Source organism: Sylvia atricapilla, chromosome 13 (genome assembly GCF_009819655.1).
Source record: "Sylvia atricapilla isolate bSylAtr1 chromosome 13, bSylAtr1.pri, whole genome shotgun sequence".
Taxonomy (NCBI): domain Eukaryota; kingdom Metazoa; phylum Chordata; class Aves; order Passeriformes; family Sylviidae; genus Sylvia; species Sylvia atricapilla.
The window spans coordinates 531,793-553,157 of record NC_089152.1 but is presented as its reverse complement, the minus strand read 5'-3'; the positions used below and the strand labels follow the sequence as shown (position 1 = coordinate 553,157).

Genomic DNA, 21,365 nt, shown 5'->3' with positions numbered 1-21,365 from the left:
CTGTCCTCATGGGTTTCTGCTTATTCCCTGCCTGGAAATGACTATTCTCATTTTCGCCCCTTCCCTCCTCACTGCAGGGCTCAGCAGCGGCTCGGGCTCACGGAGGCTCAGCTGCCACTCGGGGGGACTCTGGCCCTGCCTGCAGAGCCCACACCAACTTTGTCCCGGGGATGATAAATCCTGGGCTCCTACAGCACGAGGCTGCACTTGGAAAATGAAGCATTTAAACCACAATATTGCAGTCAATTTGCTGGTGAAAATCTCTTCATGTCGGCGGTGGAGTTGGAGGGTCTTTGATCTCTCCCAGCTCAGATGTTGCTGCCAAAGAGACTTAAGCTTAAACTTCACTTTGTAAAATAGACTTTTTTTGACGGTTCCCTTTAAAAAAAATAATCTTCTCCTAAGCTCAGGAAGCAGGGACGAGTGGGCAGCCCACGAGGAGATTTCCAACCCAAATAACTCAGGAAGGAGCCACTTTGAGCTGCTTCTGTTGCTTCTGTAAATCCCGGGTTTAATCCGTGGAGCGGCCGCGGGGGAACGCGGCGTTTGCACAGCCCAGGGGTGGGACTGCCCTGGTGGGGCTGGCACCCAGGGGCACCCAGGGGCACCCAGGGGGTGCTGAGGGGCTGCCCTGGGGGTGCTGGGGAGGTGGCAGCTATTCCCACCTCTCCGCCTTTGGTGCCCAGAGTGGAATGGTTTGGAACATGACGGTGCCACCAAGGTGTGCAGGCAGGGCTGAGGGACAGGCCCGGGCTCACCCTGCAGAGCTGCCACTGCCCCCAGCGAGCTCGGGGCTGGGGCAGGCTCCTGCCTGAACGGAGCCCTCTGCTCATTTTCAGATCAGCTGCTATTTTTAAACCTCTCCTTTTTTTTTTTTTTTTTCCGCTTATTTTTCTATCTGTGGATGACCCTAATTTTGGCTGAGAAGCTTAGCAAAGCAAAGAATGCAGGGTTCCTTTAATCCCCTCCAAGCTGAGCAGTGCCCCGGGACGCTGTTTGTCACTGCTGGGGCTGACACGGCCCGTGGAGCCCTGGTTCTGCTGGCAGCACATCAGGAAACCTCCTGCCACAGCTCAGTGCTGCGGGTGCAGAACGGACCTTCTAGGGCTGGTGCCGCCTGTGTGAGCACCCCTGGGCACTGGGAGGGCACTGGGAGGGCACTGGGAGGGCACTGGGAGGGACTGGTGCCAGGCTGGCAGCACTGGGATGCAGCTCAGGGCCAGGAGGGTCCCCAGTGGAGTTTGCTGAGCTCCGTGGAGAAGCTGAGGGGGCTGAGAGCCACTCCCCGGGCACAGGCATCCCACGGGTGTGTTTGGCACTGGCAAGCCCCAGCAGGATCTCCCCGAGGCCGGCAGACCTGCCCTGGCCCCCTCACGGGGAGGGGTCATAAACCCCCCGGGAGAGTTCCCGGGGCCGCCGTGGCGCAGGGAATCTCAGGCTGAAGCTGCTGCTGGACGTTGACACCCCTCAGGTGCCTGTGAAGGGCTGTGGGGCCAGGCAGCTCCAAGGGCTGTGCCAAGGACAGCATGAGGATGGACCCTGGCCCCAGCACTGCCCCAGCAGTGTCCCCTCAGCAGGGTTTGTCCCTCAGCCCCCAGTCTGGCCCGACAGCACGTGGGGACAGTGACGTGGCCCTGGGCCTTGGTGGCCCTGGCAGGTCCCCAGGGGCTCCCTGTGTGTCACCCATGGGTGCAGGGAGGGTGGCAGGTGGGGCTGGGGTGCTGTGGCCACTGCCACAAGCTGTGTCTGAGACAGCACAGCCCTCCCAACCCCAAAGGAACCTGGTCCCACCCCACACACTGCCCCAGTGAGCTCAGGCAGTGTGCAGAGATGAACTGGGATGTGCTGGGGGAAATCTCCCATCCCACCCCTGCCACGGCAGGGACACCTCCCACTGTCCCAGGGTCACCTCCTGCTGTCCCAGGGTCACCTCCCGCTGTCCCAGGTGCTCCAGCCCCAGTGTCCAGCCTGGCCTTGGGCACTGCCAGGGATCCAGGGGCAGCCACAGCTGCTCTGGGCACCCTGTGCCAGCCCTGCCCACCCTGCCAGGGAACAATTCCTGCCCAAAATCCCATCCAGCCCTGCCCTCTGGCACTGGGAGCCATTCCCCCTCGTCTGTCACTCTTCAGGATGAAGAGTCCCTCCCTGCCTCTCCTGGAGGCACCTTCAGGAACTGCGGGTCCTCGGCAGGTGCTGGCATTCGGGCCAATTCGCGGTGCCACCTGGCTGGTGGCATCCCAGCGAGGGCCAGCGGCTGTCCCCGGTGTCCCCATCAGCCCGGGCACCCCAGAAGGGTGACCTCAAAGGCCTTCAGACCGACAGGGGTCTCGTTTCGTAAGAACACATAAAGATCCAAACACGGAATATTTAAGCCGGTGTTATGCAATGGGAGCTCTTTTAAGTCGTGATTTGTAAAGGCAGTTCAGATAATTTCCTGAAAGACATTCTGCTAATGATTAATTTAGAATATGTTTAATTCAAGTTAGAGAGATCAAAGAGGGAGCATTTTCCCTGTAATGCCATCCGTGGTTTCACACTCTCACCACATTCCAGGCACTGGGGAGTGTCTGGTTTGTCCTTCCCTGCAATTCCTCTGTGGAAATGGCAGAGGGGAGCGTTCTGCAGGCTCCGCGCTGGTTTGGGGCAGGGGAAGGGAGGAGGCTGGAGCACATCCCGCTGGGATTTGCTCTGTGCAGGGCCAGGGCTCGGGTTGGGATGCACAGTCAGCCCCTGCCCTCCCCAGCAGCGGCTCCAGGGGCTGGGCAGTCCCGGGGGCTGCCTGGGGATGGGTTTGGAGCCGGAGCCCCGCGGATCTCTGCAGGCCCAGGAGCTGTGGGCAGGAGCGGGGCTGCTCCAAAAGGCCGGAGGGTGTCTCAGGGGGGTGACAGAGCCGGGCAGGGGTCTGCAGAAAAGGAGCTGCGGTCCTTTCAGTGTCTCCAGCTCCCTGAGGGCAGGAGGGACCCTCCAGAGGGGTCGGGCTCTGCTGGCAGGGAGCAGGAGGAGAGGGGACGGCCTCGGGCTGGGCTCAGGGTGGACATCGGGCAATTCCCTCCTGGAAAGGGCTGTCCAGGCCTGGCACAGCTGAGGGCAGCACGGAGTCCCCAGAGGGGTTGAAAGCCGTGTGGAGGTGGCACTTGGGGACACGGATTGGTGGCGTCCTTGGCAGTGCTGGGGGCTGGTTGGACTCGATGGTCTCGCAGGGCTTTTCCACCCTCGGTTTCCGTGAATCCCCTCGGCACGGGCTGTGAGCTGGGGCTCCTCCAGGAGAGCTGCAGGAGAGCTCCAGGAGAGTCCAGGCGTGAAACCGGCCTGAATCCTCTTTATTTCCAGCAGCCACGTTCCCCAGGTGCAGCGAGCCCCAGGAAGGGTTAAGGGCGTCCCGTGGGGTTCCCAGTGCCGCCCGTGTCTGCTGAGCGCCTGTTTGATCGGCGAAGGCAGCCCTTTGATCAGAGGCGGCGGGCGCTCGCTGTATGTGTCAGGAAGCGCTGTTCTCGCCGTGTTTGTGGTTAGGAAGGAGGCAGCGGGTGTCAGGAGCAGCCTTTGATCCGCGGAGATGCTCCGAGCAGAGCCGGGCCCTGCCTCAATCCCCGGCGCTGCCAGGACCCAAAAGCCCGGCGCTGGTGACCCGAACCATGGGCCACTGGCAGAGCAGCAGGGGCTCCGCAGGGGAGGAGCAGGAGGAGAGGTTTTGGGGCTGTGATGGCCAAATCTCCGCACAGGATCAGCCCCGGGGCACAGGGGTGAGCGGCCCCCGGCGGGGACTGAGCGCACAAACCGGCTGCCTCTGGAGAGGTGAGGAAAGGGATATGGATCAGACCCTGCCGGGATAATGCTTTTTGCCAGGGCCAGGCTCTCCCCTGCTCAGCTGGCTCAGGGGTGAACATTCCTCCCGGGAGGTGTCGGGACATTCCGCCCTAGGCCTGGGGGGTTTCAGCCCTTCTTGTGGGGCACAGCCGAGGCAAGGGCCCCTCCGCTGGGGTGGGACATGGGTCCGGAGCTGGGGGTGGCACACAGGGAGCTGAGGGGGTTTGCAGTGTCCCCGGGGTCACTCCCCGAGCTCCTGACCCCTCTCACAGCCCCGAGCCACCCTGTCACCCGCCGAGCTGTCACCGAGTCTCCTTGTCCTGCAGAGAGATGCCAAGGGCCAGTACCTCTTCGACCTTCTCTGCCACCACCTGAACCTGCTGGAGAAGGATTACTTCGGCATCCGCTTCGTGGACCCCGACAAGCAAAGGGTGAGGAGAGCCCCTGGTGCTCGGTGGGGCTCCGTGCACCGGGGGCTGTCCGGGGACAGCGATCTGCCCGGGGACAGCGATCTGCCCGGGGCACCCGCAGGGACAGGGCTGGGACAGGGCTCTCCACAGCAGCCGCGGTGTTCCGCTGTCCCGGTGTCCCGCTGTCCCCGTGTCCCGCTGTCCCGGTGTCCCGCTGTCCCGGTGTGCCCGTGTCCCGCTGTCCCGGTGTGCCCGTGTCCCGCTGTCCCCGTGTCCCCGTGTCCCCGTGTCCCGGTGTCCCGGTGTCCCGATGTCCCGCTGTCCCAGTGTCCCGCTGTCCCGATGTCCCGCTGTCCCGCTGTCCCACTGTCTCGCTGTCCCGGTGTCCCGCTGTCCCCGTGTCCCGCTGTCCCGGTGTCCCGGTGTCCCGATGTCCCGCTGTCCCCGTGTCCCGCTGTCCCGGTGTCCCGGTGTCCCGCTGTCCCCGTGTCCCGGGGGCTGGCTCGGGGTCCCGGGGGTCTGGGGCACCCGGCCTTTGCCGAGGACGCGATGCTGCTGTGAAAGGAGGAGCGAGGGCGCTGGCAGCGGCTCTGCGGGACCGTGTCCGGCGCAGATCCCCGTGTGAGCCCCGAGGCCGGGCCGTGTGACAGCCCCGTGCCGGGGCCGGAGCGCTCCCCGGGGGTGCGGGGGGAGAGGAGCGGAGTGCGGGAGGCGGGACCGGGCTGAGGCCGCTCCGGCACCGCTCCGTGTCCTGCCGGGACAGGATGGGCCAGACCCAGCTGGGTCCCGGGCAGGGCTGTGCGGCTGAGCCCGGCCACCTCCCGGGGGTGCCGCGCCCTTCAGCCCCTCCTGGGGCACTGCTGCGGGGAACAGCCCTGTGCTGTGCTCCCCGCTGGTCAATAGAGGCCACAGAAGAGGCAGTTCTGCTCCCAGGGCTGCTGTGGCACGGTGTGACAGCGAGCAGCCCGTGCTGAGCCGGGAGCTGCTCCTCGCCGGGGGTGGCACCGGCCGGAGCCCCCTGCTCCCTTCCAGGGTGGCCTTTCTCACCCAGAGCACAGCCCTCCTCCTCCTCCTCCTCATCCTCCCCACCTTACCAAGTCATGGCTGTCAGGCTTTAATCACCTTTAATTATCTCTTTTCCCTTTCAGCACTGGCTGGAGTTCACCAAGTCGGTTGTGAAGCAGATGCGGGGTGAGTGTTGCCGGTGCTCTGGGCGGGCTCTGCTCCTTCCATCCCAGCCGGAATCCCGTTTTCTGCAGCCTGTCCCCTCCGGGGTCAGCTCCCCGGAGCAGAAGCTGCTGTGCTGGGTTGAGAGCAGGGTTGTCCCCTCCAGCCCAGGGCCAGCTCAGGGCAGCAGCCCGCACAGACGGGACAGGCGTGCTGGGGGTGAGGAGGTGACATTCGGGCTGGGCAGTGTGTTGGGTGAGGGGTGGATAGACCCACAGGCGTGTCCCCACAGCCTTATCAGGGACATGTGCTGTGGCCGTGGCCGCTGCCGTGAGGAGTTTTTACCGCGGGCAGCCCGGGGGGAGCAGGTGAGAGCCTGGGTAGGACCTGACCGGAGCAGGGGGCTCCAGGGACAAGCCGTGCCCTTGGTGACACGCTGTCCCTGCTCTCTGCAGCCCAGCCTCCCTTCACCATGTGCTTCCGTGTCAAGTTCTACCCCACGGACCCCGCGGCGCTGAAGGAGGAGATCACCAGGTGAGGAGGAGATCACCTGGGGCCTGACCAGCCCCAGGAGCCGGGCCAGGGCAGGGGCACAGGGACACGTGTGGTTTGGAGCCAGGAAACGGCAAAAGCCACTGGGATTTCCCAGTGGTGGGACCCTGGCACAGGGTGCCCAGAGCAGCTGGGGCTGCCCCTGATCCCTGGGAATGCTCCAGCCCAGGCTGGACACTGGGCTTGGAGCACCTGGGGCAGTGGGAGGTGTCCCTGCCATGGCTGCGGTGGCACTGGGTGGGCTTTAAGGTCTTTCCCTGCCCAAACCACCCCTGGGCTCTGTGATTAAAGCCCTGCTTTGGTCTTTGGGTGCAGTCAGATCCAAAGCCACGTTCCAGGGCACAGCACCCCGTGACACACTCGCTGCTGCTCAGGATGCCCCACCTGTACCCAGCCTGAGCCCGGCCCCAGCCGGGGCTGTCCTGGCTGTGCTGGCCTCCGGGGAAGGCGTGAGTGTCCCCGTGTCCCCTGCGCTGCCCTGGCAGCAGCTCTGACGTCAGGAGCTGGGGGAGCGCCGCCTGTGCAGCCTGGCAGCACAGCCTCTCCTCGCCTTCTATCTTTAGGGGCTCTGCGTGCCGCTCCTCCTGCCAGCAGCAAGGACACGAGGAGCCGGGGCAGAGCAGTCACAGCAGCTCTGGAAAAGGAGCCGTGCTTGTGGATCTCCAGCAGCCCCGGGCCAGCTCTGCCTGGAGCCACGGCGGGGCTCTGAGCTGGCAGCTCCTGTGGGGACACCCGAGAGTCCCCAGGGCATAAAGAGTCCCCTCCTCGAGGTCTGAGAGGGGCTTGGGACAGGAGCCTGCCGTGCCAAGGCCAAGGGGAACGGCTCCCCAGTGCCACAGGGGGTGAGATGGGATCTGGGGAGGGAATTGTTCTCTGTGAGGGCGCCGAGGCCCCGGCACCGGGGCAGCCTGGGCTGGGGTGTCCCTGATACAGAGAATACAGAGAATTTCCTCCCAAAACCTCATCTAACTCCGCCTGCTGTCACTCCCCACAGGAGCTGAGGCCCCCATGCAGGTGAGCTGCCCCTGCCTGCTGCCCTTTGAGGTGTGCCTGCAGCTGCAGCTGCAACCCGGGCTCAGAATTCACTTTTGCCTGGACTGAGTCCACTTTAACACCAGGACTTCTCTTTAATGTATTTTATCTGCGGAAATTAATGGTTTACCTCATCATAAACTCAGATTTGAGCAATGAGGCATGACTGGGGACCGCAGAGTGCGAGTCTGGTTATTTAAACTCATTTCTGAGCACTTCATTTTGCTCCTTCGCTCCATGACTTATGTTTTACCAGCTAAAGGTTTTCCTGAACGCCACATGACGCAGCCCAAAATGTTACTTAGGTCTAAATTTATTGGAATATGTAATTTTTTCCGACATAGTTTGTCCTTTACCCGGGCACAGAGACAGGGATGGGGCGCACAGGAGGCGGCTCAGCCTGGGAGATGCAGCACAGAGGAGGGAGCTGGGTGCACACAGCAGGACCTGCAAGGACACAGAGGGTTTGGGGAGGGCAAAAACACGTTATGGGGGAGCTGAACATCCAGGGACAGTGCAGCAGGCACTGGTGGGCTTTAGACCACGAGATCCCCTTCAGAGCATCGTGCACTGGGCTGGGTGAAGAAACAGGATGGGTGTCCAGGTGGATGGAGATCTCCTGCAGCCCCCGGGTCATGTGCTGGCCCTGAACAGTGTCCCTGAACGCCACGGGCTGGAGAGGGGCTGGCCTGTGTGACCTGTGTGATCTGAGCCCTGTCCTGGCCAGGATCAGCCCAGCCAGAGCCACGTTTGGTGAACCCTGCCGGGAGAGAGGTGTCAGAGCAAGTCTCTGGAGATATTCGTGTCTAAATTGGCTGTTTGGGTAATTGAAATCGTACCTAACGACGAGACTCTGCTCTGTGCCCAGGTACTTGGTCTTCCTGCAGATCAAGAGGGATCTGTACCACGGCAGGCTCCTGTGCAAGACGTCGGACGCGGCGCTGCTGGCTGCCTACATCCTGCAGGGTAGGGCCCTGGGACACCAGGGGCTGGCTTCTCCTGCCCTGGCACTGCTGCACTGCCGGCACCACTGCACCTGCAGCCCCTCCCCAACAGCCCCTGCCCGCCTGCGGGAGGGTGAGGAGGGCGGCTGGGCTCCCACCTGCAAGGCCACACCTGTACAGGGCTCAGGTGTCCCCAGGAGCAGCCCCTGGGCTCACCCTGCCCTCTTGCCTGTCCTCCTGCCTGTCCTCCTGCAAGGCCACACCTGTACAGGGCTCAGGTGTCCCCAGGAGCAGCCCCTGGGCTCACCCTGCCCTCCTGGCTGTCCTCCTGCAAGGCCACACCTGTACAGGGCTCAGGTGTCCCCAGGAGCCGCCCCTGGGCTCACCCTGCCCTCCTGCCTGTCCTCCTGCCTGCTCCTGCCTGAGGAATTCATAACTTTGGGGCAGTGGCCGCCTGCCAGGTGACTGGCACAGGACCAGCCGAAGTGGAGCAGGGCGGGTGGGAGCGGTGCCGAGCCCTGGCCGGGCTCTGCAGGGATGGGGATTCCTTCACTCCGGGCTTTTCCCGACTGGATCTGTCTCCCACCAGCTGAGATCGGCGACTACGACCCCGGGAAGCACCCCGAGGGCTACAGCTCCAAGTTCCAGTTCTTCCCCAAGCACTCGGAGAAGCTGGAGAGGAAAATCGCTGAGATTCACAAGTCAGAGCTGAGGTAGGGCAGCTGCGGGGGCTGGGATGCTCACAGCTCTCCTCTCCCTCTTCGGGGTTTTCCCTCACACCCCTCAGGTGCCACATCCAGCTGGGACCTGCTCCTGCCCCAGCCCAGGGGACCTTGGCGTGGGGACAGTGACAGCCCCCGTGAACCCCCTGCTGCCCTCAGCCCTCTCCAGGGACAGGAGCTGTAGGGACATCGGCCGTCCCCATCATCCCATGGCGCTGCTGCTGCCTCTGGAGCCGTGGCCTGAAGGCTTCCCAGGGAGGGAAGTGGGTTTAACCTCCCAAAAACCCAAGGTTGTGTCCTGATGTGCCAGGGGCTGCTGCCGAGCTCCCCTTCCCTTCCCCACAGCGAGATGTTTGTGCTGCAAGCAGGGAACTCATCCCTAAATCTGGCAGATTCCCCGTGCCTCCAGCTCAGGGTGGCTCCTGCGGGTGAGGATGGGCCAAGCTGCAGAGCTGAGCCCAGAAACAGCTGCTGGGGCTGATCTCCACCGAGAACAGGAGCCCTGGAGCTGCCTTTCACCTTCCTGTCTGCCCTGGAATATTCCTTTTCCCTCCTGCAGTGGGCAGACACCAGCCACTTCAGAGCTGAATTTCCTGAGGAAAGCCCAGACTCTGGAGACCTACGGCGTTGACCCACACCCGTGCAAGGTACAACAGCTCCTAAACCATTCCTTAGCCTTTGCTGGGCTTGGATTCCTCTCGGTGGCCAGGGGCGATGGGCTGAGGTGCCAGGGACTGTCCCAAGTGCCTTTGTCACCTGCCAGCAGCTCTGGGCTGTGCTCGGGGGCTGTCTGAGGCACCCAGCCTTGTTCAGTGGCCACTGTGAGTGCCCCAGGGAGGGCGAGGGCTCTGAAACCCTCCCAGGGCTCCCAGGGAAGCCACGGGAAGGAGCTGTCAGTGCACACAGCGTGGTGGAGCCTCTCCTGCACAAGCGGGACTTTGGAGGAAGCACCAAGGTCAGTGCTGTGGCTGAGGAGCCACCAGGCATTAACCTGACTGGGACAGTCCATCCCTCTGCCCTGCCCGGCCCATAATCCAGTTTTTGCTGCTGGAAATGCTCTTTATTGACTGAGGATGTCCCTGCATGTGGCTCTCTGGGCCCTGGCAATCCTGTCACATGCAGATGGATGTGGGATCCAAAGCAGGCAGAAAATTCTGCTCTCAGGCAGTGCCTGTGCTGGGGCTTTTCCCTGGGGCTTTTCCCTGAATTGTGCCACAGAAACACACGGCTGCAGTCAGTTGAGGGTTTCCTCATTCAAGGGCAGTTTCTGAGCACCCAAGAGGTTTCCTGGCTCTGAATTCCCTCTAAAGCTGTGGCCTTGCCAGCTCCCAGTTTGTGGCCTTTGCTGCCAGAGTCAGGGAATTGCCATCCTTTTACTCCCAGAACCTTTTGAACATATTTGAATTACACTAATTAATGTTCTTACAACAGCTAAGGACCAACATACACATTTGTGTGTCTATCAGCAAAATTCTGCCTGATTCATCAGGAGCTGCTGTTAATGTGCTCAAAGGATCTGGAAACCAAACCAAAGTGAAGCTGATTCTGTTCTCTCCAGTGGACTGTGGAGAAGTTTGGATGAGGGTTCGTTCCCTCTCACCAGCCACCCTCAGCTCAGTGTCCCTTGCCTCAGCCCTGTCTGAAGGTTTCATGGCACTCTCACAGCGGTTTTCTCCCCAGGAAACAAACACAGAGAAAGATTTTCCTCTCTTAGGCAGGGCTCCCCTGAGTCCTGGGCTGTGTTTGCTCCATGTTTTGGCTGCACACCCCTGTAGGAACGTGTGTGGGGGAATAACAGGGGTCCCTCTGTTTCTCTGTTCCTCCTGGGGGGACACAACTTCTGCCTGGCCAAAGGGAGCCATGGGATGGTTTTGCTTGGAGAAGCCCCCAAAAAGCACCAAATCCAACCACTCCCCAGCAGTGCCAAAGCCACCCCTACCCGTGTCCCTGAGTGCCACATCCTCACGTGCTCCTGAGCCCGTGTAGGGACCTGTGCCCGCTTTGGCAGCCCCAGCCTCTGTGTCCTGGAGGATCCATCCTCCTGCTTCCTTTCCTGGAGCTGTTCCCAGCACTGGGGAGGAGCCCTCTGGGCAGCCCAGGGCTGAGCTGTGCCAGCTTGGTGCCCACACACAGGAGTGTCCTCAGGAATGTCCCCCCTGTGCCAGGCAGGGCTGGGCTGTCCCCAGGGGCTGGCTTTGGGGTCCCCCCTGCCCTGTGCAGTGCTGGGCTGAGGGTCAGCACTCTCTGCCTTTGGCCTTCACGGCTGAGATGGGCTTTGGCTCTGAGCAGCCCTCAAAAGCCCCCTGGGATCTGCTGGCCAAAAAAAACCCCCCGGGCTGGATCCAGCCCCTGCTGCTGACCCACGGCTGTTCCCCCTTCCAGCCCGGGCTGTCCCTGGGTGTCACCGGCCGCTGCCCTGCCGTCCCCAGGCACGGGGGAAGTGCTGCCAGTGATTCGTGGGTTTGGACTGGCTCAGTGCCCCCAGGGAGGGCACAGCGAGCGGTTATCGTGGGCTGGGATAATTGAGATATAAATAGACAGATAGATTTAGGACTTGGACGTCAGGGATCCTTGTGGGTCCCTTCCAACTCAGGGTATTCTGTGACAGTATGATAAATAACCATATTAAACTGTGTATGTGATCATATATACCAAAGAAATAGTGAGTGTCTACATAATAACTAGATACAGCAAATAAATAGTGAGTGTCTACATAATAACTAGATACACTTACACGGGGTAGTATAGTTCAAATAGATAATATAATATAACATAATATAACATAAGACAATGTAACATAACATAATATAACATAATATAATATAACACAATATAATATAATATAATGTAACATAATGTAATATAATGTAATATAATGTAATATATATTATATTATATTACTATATATTACTTATATATTACTATATATTACTAGATCATAATTTATACTAATATATAGTAATATACAATAATGTATAATAATATATAGTAATATACAATAATGTACAATACTGTATAGTAATATACAACAATGTACAATACTATATAGTAATATATAACTATACATACACATATACATTAGCTGTAACAATTATAACCGGACATTGCACTAACAGCACAAACTGTCCGTATGTCAGTGTGACATTTCATGCAGACAGTAGCAGATGGCTGTGACCTCCCGCTGGTGGCACCCGGGGGGTGCAGTGCCCAGCCCCGGGGGACACTCAGGACAGTGGCCTCAGGGACAGTGGCCTCAGGGACAGTGGCCTCAGGGACAGTGGCCTGGGCCGTGCTGGTGGCCAGCAGCTGCTCCAGCCCCGCTGTTGCCTTGCAGGACGTGTCCGGCAACGCGGCGTTCCTGGCCTTCACCCCCTTTGGCTTCGTGGTGCTGCAGGGGAACAAGAGGGTTCACTTCATCAAGTGGTGAGTCCCTCCCCAGTGCTGGGGTGCCCCATGTCACTCCCTGGGCACTCCGGGTGGCCGGTGGTGGCCGTGGGGTGTGGCACTGGGCAGGGCCAGGTGTGCCCACAGCTCTGCTGCCCCGGCCTCTTGGTTCTCTGCAGTTTCACCATTAACCTTCACCAGCCCCATCCCAAGTCCCCCCAGGCCCCGTGAGCCTTCCCAGCTGTCCCGGGTCACCACGGGATGTCCAGTTTTGGCCGGTGTGTCCAGTTCTGGCACCGCCACCAGCCGGTGTCCATGGGACGAGCCCCGCTGACCCCAGTGTCCGTCCCACTCCAGTCTGGGTGTGTGAGCCAGGGCTGCTCTGCCCAGCCTGTGGCACCTCCTGGGAGGGAAAACAGGCTCTGGGAGCTGCCAGGAGCTGCCTGGGCTCTGCACAGCTCCCACCTGCCTGTCCTTGTCCCTCCAGGAACGAGGTGACCAAGATGAAATTCGAAGGGAAGACTTTCTATCTGTACGTAAGCCAGAAGGAGGTGAGTGCTTCCCCTTGCCGTGGGACATCCTGGGCACGGCGTGGCCCTTCCTTCAGAGGCTTCTCTGGGAATGTGGCAGCAGCATCGCCCTGGCCTGCAGGGCAGGGACACAGGGACAGCAGCTGCAGCTCTGTGCCGCTGCTGGGGTCACCTCCCTGCTCCTGCTGGCGCCCAGATCTGGGTGCTGGAGGCCACAGCCTCCCTTAGCCCCAGGCCAGCCCACAGCTCCTGGCCAGGCCCTCCCTCGGGATTATTCCCAAGGTGATTCTTCACTGTCCCCATCTCTCAAAGTCAGCCAGAACACCTCTGCCTGCAGTCGGCTCCCACAGGAACCATCAGCAGGATTTTTTTTAAAAAAACCCCAAGGCTGGGAGCAGAGTGGGAGGTGTGGGCACTGGAGCACATCTGCCCATCCCTGGTGCCAGGTGCTGATCCCTGCATCCCAAATGGCTCCAGAGCAGGGTCTGTCTGTGCCAGTGCCACTCTCCAGCTCTGGCCACTCCATTCCTTGTCTGTGGGATGAGCACCACTCCCTGTTCTCCCCCTGACTCCCTGGCTGTCTCCTCTAGGAGAAGAAAATTGTCCTCACCTATTTTGCCCCAACCCCAGAAGCCTGCAAACACCTCTGGAAGTGTGGGATCGAGAACCAGGCTTTCTACAAGTAAGTGCTGGGTTGTGGGGTGTCCTGCAGCCCCCGTGGGTTGGTGCCCACCTGAGGCTCCATCAGGCCCTGGGGTGGGACACTGGCTGTGTGGCAGTGCCAGAACTCGTCCCAGTGGCCCTGGCAGAGCCACCAAAAGCAGCAGTGCCCCTGCGTGGGGGTCTCTGCCCTGCGGGTCCCTCCCTTCCCAGCCCCTCTGTGCTCGTCCCTTCCCGGCAAACTTCCACCAGGAAATTATAACTAATTACTTGGGACGAAGCCTGCAATGCCAAGCAGCACCATCCTGTTCATGCCACACTTAACCCAGGCCGCTTTGTGCTTGGTAATGAGTTTTATTTTAATCAGCAAGCTGCGAGACAGAGCATGCGATGCATTCCCACCGGGAACTCTGCAATCAGCAGCTGCAATCAGCAGGTTTCACTCCTCATTACATGAACATGAAATGAAATTGCAATATTGCTTTACAAATCTCTCTGTGATTACTCGTGGCACTGAATCACTGCTGGTCGTGGACCCTGGGCTGGGCTGAGGCGCTGCTGGGCATTCCCGGGGTCAGGGGTCAGCTCCCGTGGGGTGGGCAGGAGATGGGATGGTCCCTCGGGGACCTGACCCACCCCGCCCAGGAGGGCCCAGTGTGTCCCCTGCATTCCCCAGCCCATGGTGGGCGTTCAGCCCCTGCACAGTGTCAGTCCCTGCCGCGGGTGTCCCTGGCCCTGGCAGGAGCTGTGGCTGAGCCCCGTGTGTCTGTCCCCTGCTGTCCCCAGGGATGGGCTGTGCTGGCTGCAGGTGTCCTGCCGGCCAGTGCCACCCACCTCTGGCAGCAGCAGCTCGTTCCTGGGGACATTCACAGCTGCAGGCTCTGCTCCTGGCCCCTGGGCGTGCTGCCATCAGCTCCCGGTGCTGGCTGCAGGGCTCTCACGGCCCCGGTGCTGTTGCAGGCTGGAGAAGTCGAGCCAGGTGAGGACGGTGTCCAGCAGTAACCTGTTCTTCAAGGGCAGCCGCTTCCGATACAGGTGAGTCCTGGGGCAGGAGCCGTGCTGGGGCTTTGCTCTTTAATTCTGTGCTCCTTTGGAGGCGCTTTGGGCAGCTCGTGGGGCTGCAGCAGCCCAGGGACATCTCAGGGTGTCCCAGAGATCCCCCACTGCAGCGCTGACCCCACCAGGCCCCTCCCTGCTGTCTGTGTGTCACAGAGCTGTCCCCAGCCTCTCAGGAGAGGTTTTGGGGGGACAGGAGTGGAGGATGGGAGATTTGGGGGTTGAGGACAATGAGGTGTGAAACAAATCACCACTACCCCGAATTCCTGCACTGAGTTGGTGCAGTGAGAGCCTGGAGCTGGGACCTCGTGTGTGCAGGATGAGACACCGCCGGGTGTCCCCAGCATTGAGAGGACAGCGCTGGCACGGGAGGAGCTGGATGCCCGAGCTGTGTCCATCTCAGCTGAGGGGAGGTGTCCCCCTGGTGTCCAGCATCTCACGCCAGAAGCAGCAGCGAAATCTGCTGGCAGAGGCGTCGGCCCAGCCTCCCGAGCTCCTCCTTGGCCCCCGTTCCCGGGAGAAAACGTTTCTGCTTTCCCCTGGGGCCGTGCGCGGAGGGCCCAGGCTGTGCCGGGTGTGTCCCGGCTCCGGGGCTGTTCCCTGTCCTCACCTCGCTGCTCCTGTCCCCTGCAGCGGCCGCGTCGCCAAGGAGGTGATGGAGTCCAGCGCCAAGATCAAGAGGGAACCCCCCGAGATCCACAGGTGAGCGCTGGCAGGGGCTGGGAGCGCGGCCAGAGCACCGCCCGGTGCCCTGCCCCTGAGCCTGTCCCTCTGCTGTCCCCAGGGCCGGGCTGGTGCCGAGCCGCAGCTGCCCGTCCATCACACACGGCCCGCGGCTGAGCAGCGTGCCCCGCACCCGGCGGAGAGCCGTGCACATCTCCATCATGGAAGGTAGGACACGGGCGGCACGGCGGGCTGGGGGCACCGCACCTGGGTGTGCACACACACCTGAGCGCACACACACACACACCTGGGCACGTACACACACACCTGAGTGCACACACACATACCTGAGTGTGTACACGCACATACCTGAGTGCACACACACCTGAGTGCACACACACCTGAGTGCACACACACACACACCTGGGCACGTACACACACACCTGAGTGCACACACACCTGAGTGGGTACACACACCTGAGTGCATACACACACCTGAGTGCACACACACACACACCTGAGTGCACACACACACACCTGAGTGCACACACACACACCTGAGTGCACACACACCTGGGCACGTACACACACACCTGAGTGCACACACACCTGAGTGCATACACACACCTGAGTGCACACACACCTGAGTGGGTACACACACCTGAGTGCACACACACCTGAGTGCACACACACCTGGGCATGTACACACAGACACCTGGGCACGTACATACACACCTGAGTGTGTACACACACCTGAGTGCACACACACCTGGGCACGTACACACACACCTGAGTGCATACACACACGCCTGAGCATGTACATACACACCTGAGTGCATACACACACACACCTGGGCACGTACACACACACCTAAGTGGGTACACACACCTGGGCACGTGCACACACACCTGAATGTGTGCACACACACCTGAGTGCATACACACACACTTGAGCATGTACACACACACATGAGTGTGTACACACACAGGCACACACACACACAGGTGTGCACACAGACACAGGTACACACACAGACACACAGGTGTGCACACACAGAGGTACACAGATGTACACACACAGATGTGCACACACACGAGCACAGACACACATGTACACACAGAGTGCATACACACAGCTACACAGACACAGGTGTGCACACAGAGAGACACACAGACACACAGGTGTGCACACACACACAGGTACACAGATGTGCACACACAGACGTGTACACACATGAGCACACAGACACACATGTACACACAAAATGGTCACACACAGGTACACACACAGGTGTGCACACACACAGGTACACAGATGTACACACACAGACGTGCACACACACGAGCACAGACACACATGTACACACAAAGTGCATACACACAGCTACACAGACACAGGTGTGCACACAGAGAGACACACAGACACACAGGTGTGCACACACACACAGGTACACAGATGTGCACACACAGACGTGTACACACATGAGCACACAGACACATGTGCACACAGACACACATGTACACACAAAATGGTCACACACAGGTACACACACAGGTGTGCACACACACAGGTACACAGATGTACACACACAGACGTGAACACACACGAGCACAGACACACATGTACACACAAAGTGCACACACACAGGCACACAGACGTGCATGTGCACACACGAGCACACAGACACACACACACATGTGCACACACGAGCACACAGACACACACACAGACACACACACACACATGTGCACACACGAGCACACAGACACACACACACACACACACTGACACACATGTGCACACACGAGCACACAGACACACACACTGACACACTCACAGACACACACACTGACACACACACACACACTGACACACACACTCACACACACGTGCACACACACACACACTGACACACACACTGACACACACACACAGACACACACACAGACACACACACACACGTGCACACACACACACACTGACACACACACACACACTGACACACACACACAGACACACACACAGACACACACACACACGTGCACACACACACGCTTGCACACGGTGTCCAGCTGAGGCCGCAGCCCCAGCGGCCTGTCCTCAGCAGAGCCGGTGTCTCACAGGCAGGAGCAGGGACGCTGCTCCTCCCGTCCTGGGGCTGTGTCCCGCTGCGGTGCCCTGGAGCGAGGTCTGGCAAAAGGCAAAGCTCCGGGAGCAGCTGCGGAGCTGCCCGCAGGGCTGGGGACACGCCGCGGGCTGTGGCTGTGCCGGGGGTGGCTGTTTTACCTGCGGGTGACAGCAGTGACCCCTGTGACACGGCTGCGCCCTGCCCTGGATGGGCTGCGGGGCCAACCCTGCCCCGGCAGAGCCCCCGGCCCTGGCGCTGGTCCCGGAACGTGGGCAGGGACCGTCTGCCCCATTACAAATTGTGGATTTAATTCCATAAGGGATCCCAGGGGTGGTGTCTGTGCCAGTTTTGGGGATGGGCGCAGACAGGGTCACCTCTGCCACTCGGTTACAAGTGACAGCCTGTCCCCTGCGTGCCGTTGGGAAGCAGCCAGAGCACTAAATCACCTCCCACCATAAATCACGCCGAGCTCGTACCGCCCCTTTGCTTCTCCTCACTCTCACTTCAGCTCGGTGCCGTGGGAAGGCGGGTGCCCAGAATAGTTCCGAGCCCAGGGCCGGCAGCAGTGCCGCGGGCAGAGCTGTCCCTGCGCTCCGCGTCCCCGTGCCACCATGGTGAAGTGCCTGGTGAAGATCAAGACCAGGGTGAGCGTGCACCTGTGGCTCATCAACCACTGCTGCCGGGCCGTGCGGGTGCGGGTGCTGGCGCTGGGGCCGCGCCTGCTCTCCCGGGCCCTGGGCATCCTGCCGCTGCTCCCCGCCGGCCCCGGGCACCGGCCCGAGCCAGGTAACGCTGCGCCGCGGGGGCCGGGCTCCTGGGCCGTGTCCGGCGGGGACTGGGCTCCCCGTGGGCAGCTGCTGCCCGCCGCCCCGGGAGCGCTGGGATGCAGGAGTGCGGGATGCAGGAAATGCACGGCTGGGCTCCCCGAGGCTGGCTGCACTCGGGGTGTTGTTACTCAGAGCGGCGCCGGTGGTGGGGCTGGACTCGGATGTCCGGGATTTTCCGGCTTCCCCCAGGAGGGTTTGGGTCTGGGGGCCAGCGCTGCCGTCACTGTGGTGACGAGCAGGGACACCCCGCAGTGGCTGTCCCCCGTGTTGGGGACACAGTGGGGGCCGCGGGGAAGGTTCCCATGAGAGGGGAGAGGGCAGAGCTGGCGGGGTCAGAGCCTGTTCCCCCTCACTGCCCGGAGCCGGCGCTGCTGCTGCACCGGGCGGGGCTGGGGGCAGCGCTCAGCCGCGAGAGGCTGCAAATCCCCGGGAATGCGGCCGGATGAGCTCCGGGAGCTGCCCTGAGCCCTGCGGCAGCCGGGACGTGTGGTGACAACATGTCAAGGTGCTTCAGTGCACTGTGCTCTTCCCCCGGGGACAGGTCCAGCCCCGTCCCTCCCCAGCCACCTGCAGGGTGGCCTTGGGGACCAGCTGGTCCCCACCATGACCTTCAGCCACCCTCCCTGGAGCTGGGGCCACTGCAGTGGCAGAGTTCCTGTCTCGCCCCAGCCGGGCAGAACGAGTCCCTTATCTGAGTGTCCTCTTGGGGTTTGGAGATCTGGAGGACGTGTTGTTAGGGGCAGGAGTTCCTTGGCAAAGCTCAGCCGGGCACGGGGCTGGCACAGGGGCTGGCACAGCTCCTGCCATGGCTCCTGCTCGTGTGTGAGTGACGCAAAACGTTTGGTTCGTGATGAACTCAGAGCAGCGTGTGCTGCAGGAGCCTCCTGCATGTGACGGGGACATCTCCCCCATGTGACAGGGAAGTCTCCCTCCATGTGACAGGGACATCTTCCCCCTGTGACGGGGACATCTCCCCCCTATGACAGGGAAGTCTCCCTCCATGTGACGGGGAAATCTCTCCCCCTGTGACGGGGACATCTCCCCCTGTGACAGGGACGTCTCCCCCCTGTGACGGGGACATCTCCCCCCTGCGCTGGGGGACCCCCGGCAGCCCAGCCCAGCCCTCTCTTGGGACACCTCCCACCCGGGATTCTGATCATTCCCCCTCCATCCCTGTCCCCCCGCGATGGCCGCGCTCCCCGGCTCCTGTCGCCGTGTCCTGCCAGCGGCAGAGGGGCCCCAGGCACTGCGGGCTGCCAGGGGACTGTCACCGTCACCTCAGCCACAGCCCCGGATCCGTGTGACCGCCTGCGGATGAGGCCGGCCCCTGCCAGCGGCTGGCGGCGCCGGTGACGGGCCAGGCGGGTGTCGAGGTGCCACCGCCGCGGGCAGGAGCCGCCCTGAAGGTCCCAAAGGACCAGCACCGAGCGGCAGCGCCCCGGGACAGCGGCGCCCCGTCCCCGCGGGGGACACCGGGCAGTGCGGGAGGCTCCCGGCTGTGGAAAGGGACCCCCCAGCACCCCGCTGAGCCTCCCTTGTCCCTTCCCGTGTGTCCGCAGGCCTGGAGTCCCTGCGGGACAGCGCCCACTCGACCCCGGTGCGCTCGGCTTCCCACGGCGACGCGTTCGCGGGCCCCGGGCGGAGCGGCCGCGCCGAGAGCAGCGAGCGGGTGGCGGTGATCGCCGACGAGAGCTACAGCCCCGCCGACAGCGTGCTGCCCACGCCCGTGGCCGAGCACAGCCTGGAGCTGATGCTGCTGTCCCGCCAGGCCAACGGCGCCCCGTGCAGCATCGAGGAGGAGAAGGAGTCGGAGGCGGGCACGCCGGCGGCGGAGGCGGAGGGCGAGCTGCGGGCGCTGTGCCCGGGCGCCGGCGGCCTGGGGCCGGCACAGGCCCAACAGGTGAATAAGTTTCTTTTAAGTGTCCTCCGTTTGCTCCTTGTGACAGTTGGACTCCTCTTTGTTTTGCTCCTCCTCCTGATCGTCCTTACCGAGTCCGACCTTGACACTGCCTTTTTCCGCGATATCCGCCAGACCCCAGAGTTCGAGCAGTTCCATTACCAATACTTTTGTCCCCTCAGGCGATGGTTTGCCTGCAAGCTCCGCGCCGTGGTAAACCTGCTCATTGACACCTGAAGGCAGGAGCCACCACGGGGGCCTGGACCCGCCGCCGCCACTCACTAACCCTCCCCTCCCGACCCCGAGGCCGGCCCAGGAGGCGGCCGTCCGGGAGGAAGAGGAGGGTGGGCGCAGCCCCCGGAGCCCCCTCCTCCCCGTGCCCAGCCCCGGAGCCCGCACGCCACCTCCCACCCCGACCCCCCGCGCACGACTTGGGAAGCACCGAGCAGAGGGGAATTCAGCGCTCTGCCCCGCGCAGCCGCCGGGGCTCGGCGGGGCCGTTCCGCAGGAGCTTTAGCAATGGTGCTACTGAGGTTTAATTTAACACTCGTGTACTGTTACGGTATCAAATCCGCACTGTGCCCGCCACCCCCGCCCTCCACCGGCCGCTTGGCAGAGCCCCCCGTGCCCGGCGGAGCCTCGGGCCGGGTGACAGCCGCGACACTCCCGGGCCGCCGCCGTGCCCTCCGCCCGCTCCCGCCGTCCGGAGCCCTTCGCCCTGCTGCGGACTCGGCCCTTCGCCACTTTTCTCAGCCTTTGAAGCATCGGTGCTCCCGAGGGCAGGGGAGCACGGAAGCCAGGGGACGCCAAACCCGGCGTGGAGCTGTAGTGACTGTGTCAGGTTTATCGGGATGATGACCTCTACCCTCCGCCAGCCGTACCTGTTTTGTAAGAAAAACCCAGCAAAAAGAAGAAAAAAAAAAAAAAAAAAAAAAAAAAAAAAGAGAGAGAGAGACATTTCAAGGTCTATTTTAACAAGGAAATGCTATTTTGTTATCAGATCTAATCCAGTCTTTTTTTACTTCACGGATGGGGTGACCGGGGCAGGGGCCGAGCGGTTCCCAGTGAGCAATGGTGTGAGAGTAAACGCTGGGAGCCAGCCCAGCCCCGCTGCGTTTGGGACAGAGGAGGAACTCTGCCTCTGGGACTCTTCCCAAGAGGACACGAGTTCAGAAGGGCAGGTGACACTGAAGAAGCCAAGGGACACCTTTAGCCCCGACCGCCGTCGAGTGCAAGCCAATAAACCCGACTCATGGCACGACCCCCGGGACTGTTGGTCACCAGGAGCAGCAGCCCACCCAAGGGAGCAATAACAGCCACTTCTGCTTAGGTTGGGGTGACAAGTCGGACATATCAGCAAAAAAGAAAAAAAAAAAAAAAAAAAAAAGAAAAAAAAAAAAAGAAAAAGAAAAAAAAATATTAAACCAGTTGAGCAAGTTTAATTTCATCTCAGGGAGAGATTTTTCCGTAAGCTGGGGCCATAACTGCAGTTTTTTAAAGGCTGCTGTCCGTGTTGTCTCTGAGCATCCAGCACCCACCGGGCGGGACGGTGACACCGGCCACGGCGGCTCCTGTCACTGCAATAAGG

The 21,365-nt window shown here is 61.3% G+C and overlaps 1 protein-coding gene across 2 annotated transcripts in view; it reads left to right on the top strand.

The window, feature by feature from the left end:
* Nucleotides 1-20,772, top strand: part of FRMD5 (FERM domain containing 5) — a 67,297-nt gene extending 46,525 nt beyond the window's left edge. The window contains exons 2-15 of one of the 2 annotated variants that reach the window (XM_066328150.1): nucleotides 4,131-4,235; nucleotides 5,363-5,405; nucleotides 5,837-5,915; nucleotides 7,834-7,931; nucleotides 8,499-8,622; nucleotides 9,191-9,278; nucleotides 11,966-12,054; nucleotides 12,503-12,566; nucleotides 13,136-13,227; nucleotides 14,166-14,240; nucleotides 14,895-14,963; nucleotides 15,046-15,152; nucleotides 19,440-19,780; nucleotides 19,960-20,772. In XM_066328150.1, coding sequence (XP_066184247.1) covers nucleotides 4,131-4,235; nucleotides 5,363-5,405; nucleotides 5,837-5,915; nucleotides 7,834-7,931; nucleotides 8,499-8,622; nucleotides 9,191-9,278; nucleotides 11,966-12,054; nucleotides 12,503-12,566; nucleotides 13,136-13,227; nucleotides 14,166-14,240; nucleotides 14,895-14,963; nucleotides 15,046-15,152; nucleotides 19,440-19,780; nucleotides 19,960-20,007 — 1,422 coding nt within the window. In that variant the 3' untranslated portion in view covers nucleotides 20,008-20,772. Of the gene's footprint in view, nucleotides 1-4,130; nucleotides 4,236-5,362; nucleotides 5,406-5,836; nucleotides 5,916-7,833; nucleotides 7,932-8,498; nucleotides 8,623-9,190; nucleotides 9,279-11,965; nucleotides 12,055-12,502; nucleotides 12,567-13,135; nucleotides 13,228-14,165; nucleotides 14,241-14,894; nucleotides 14,964-15,045; nucleotides 15,153-19,439 lie in introns of both variants that reach the window. The other variant, XM_066328149.1, reaches the window with a different exon arrangement.
* Nucleotides 20,773-21,365: the final 593 nt, after the last annotated feature.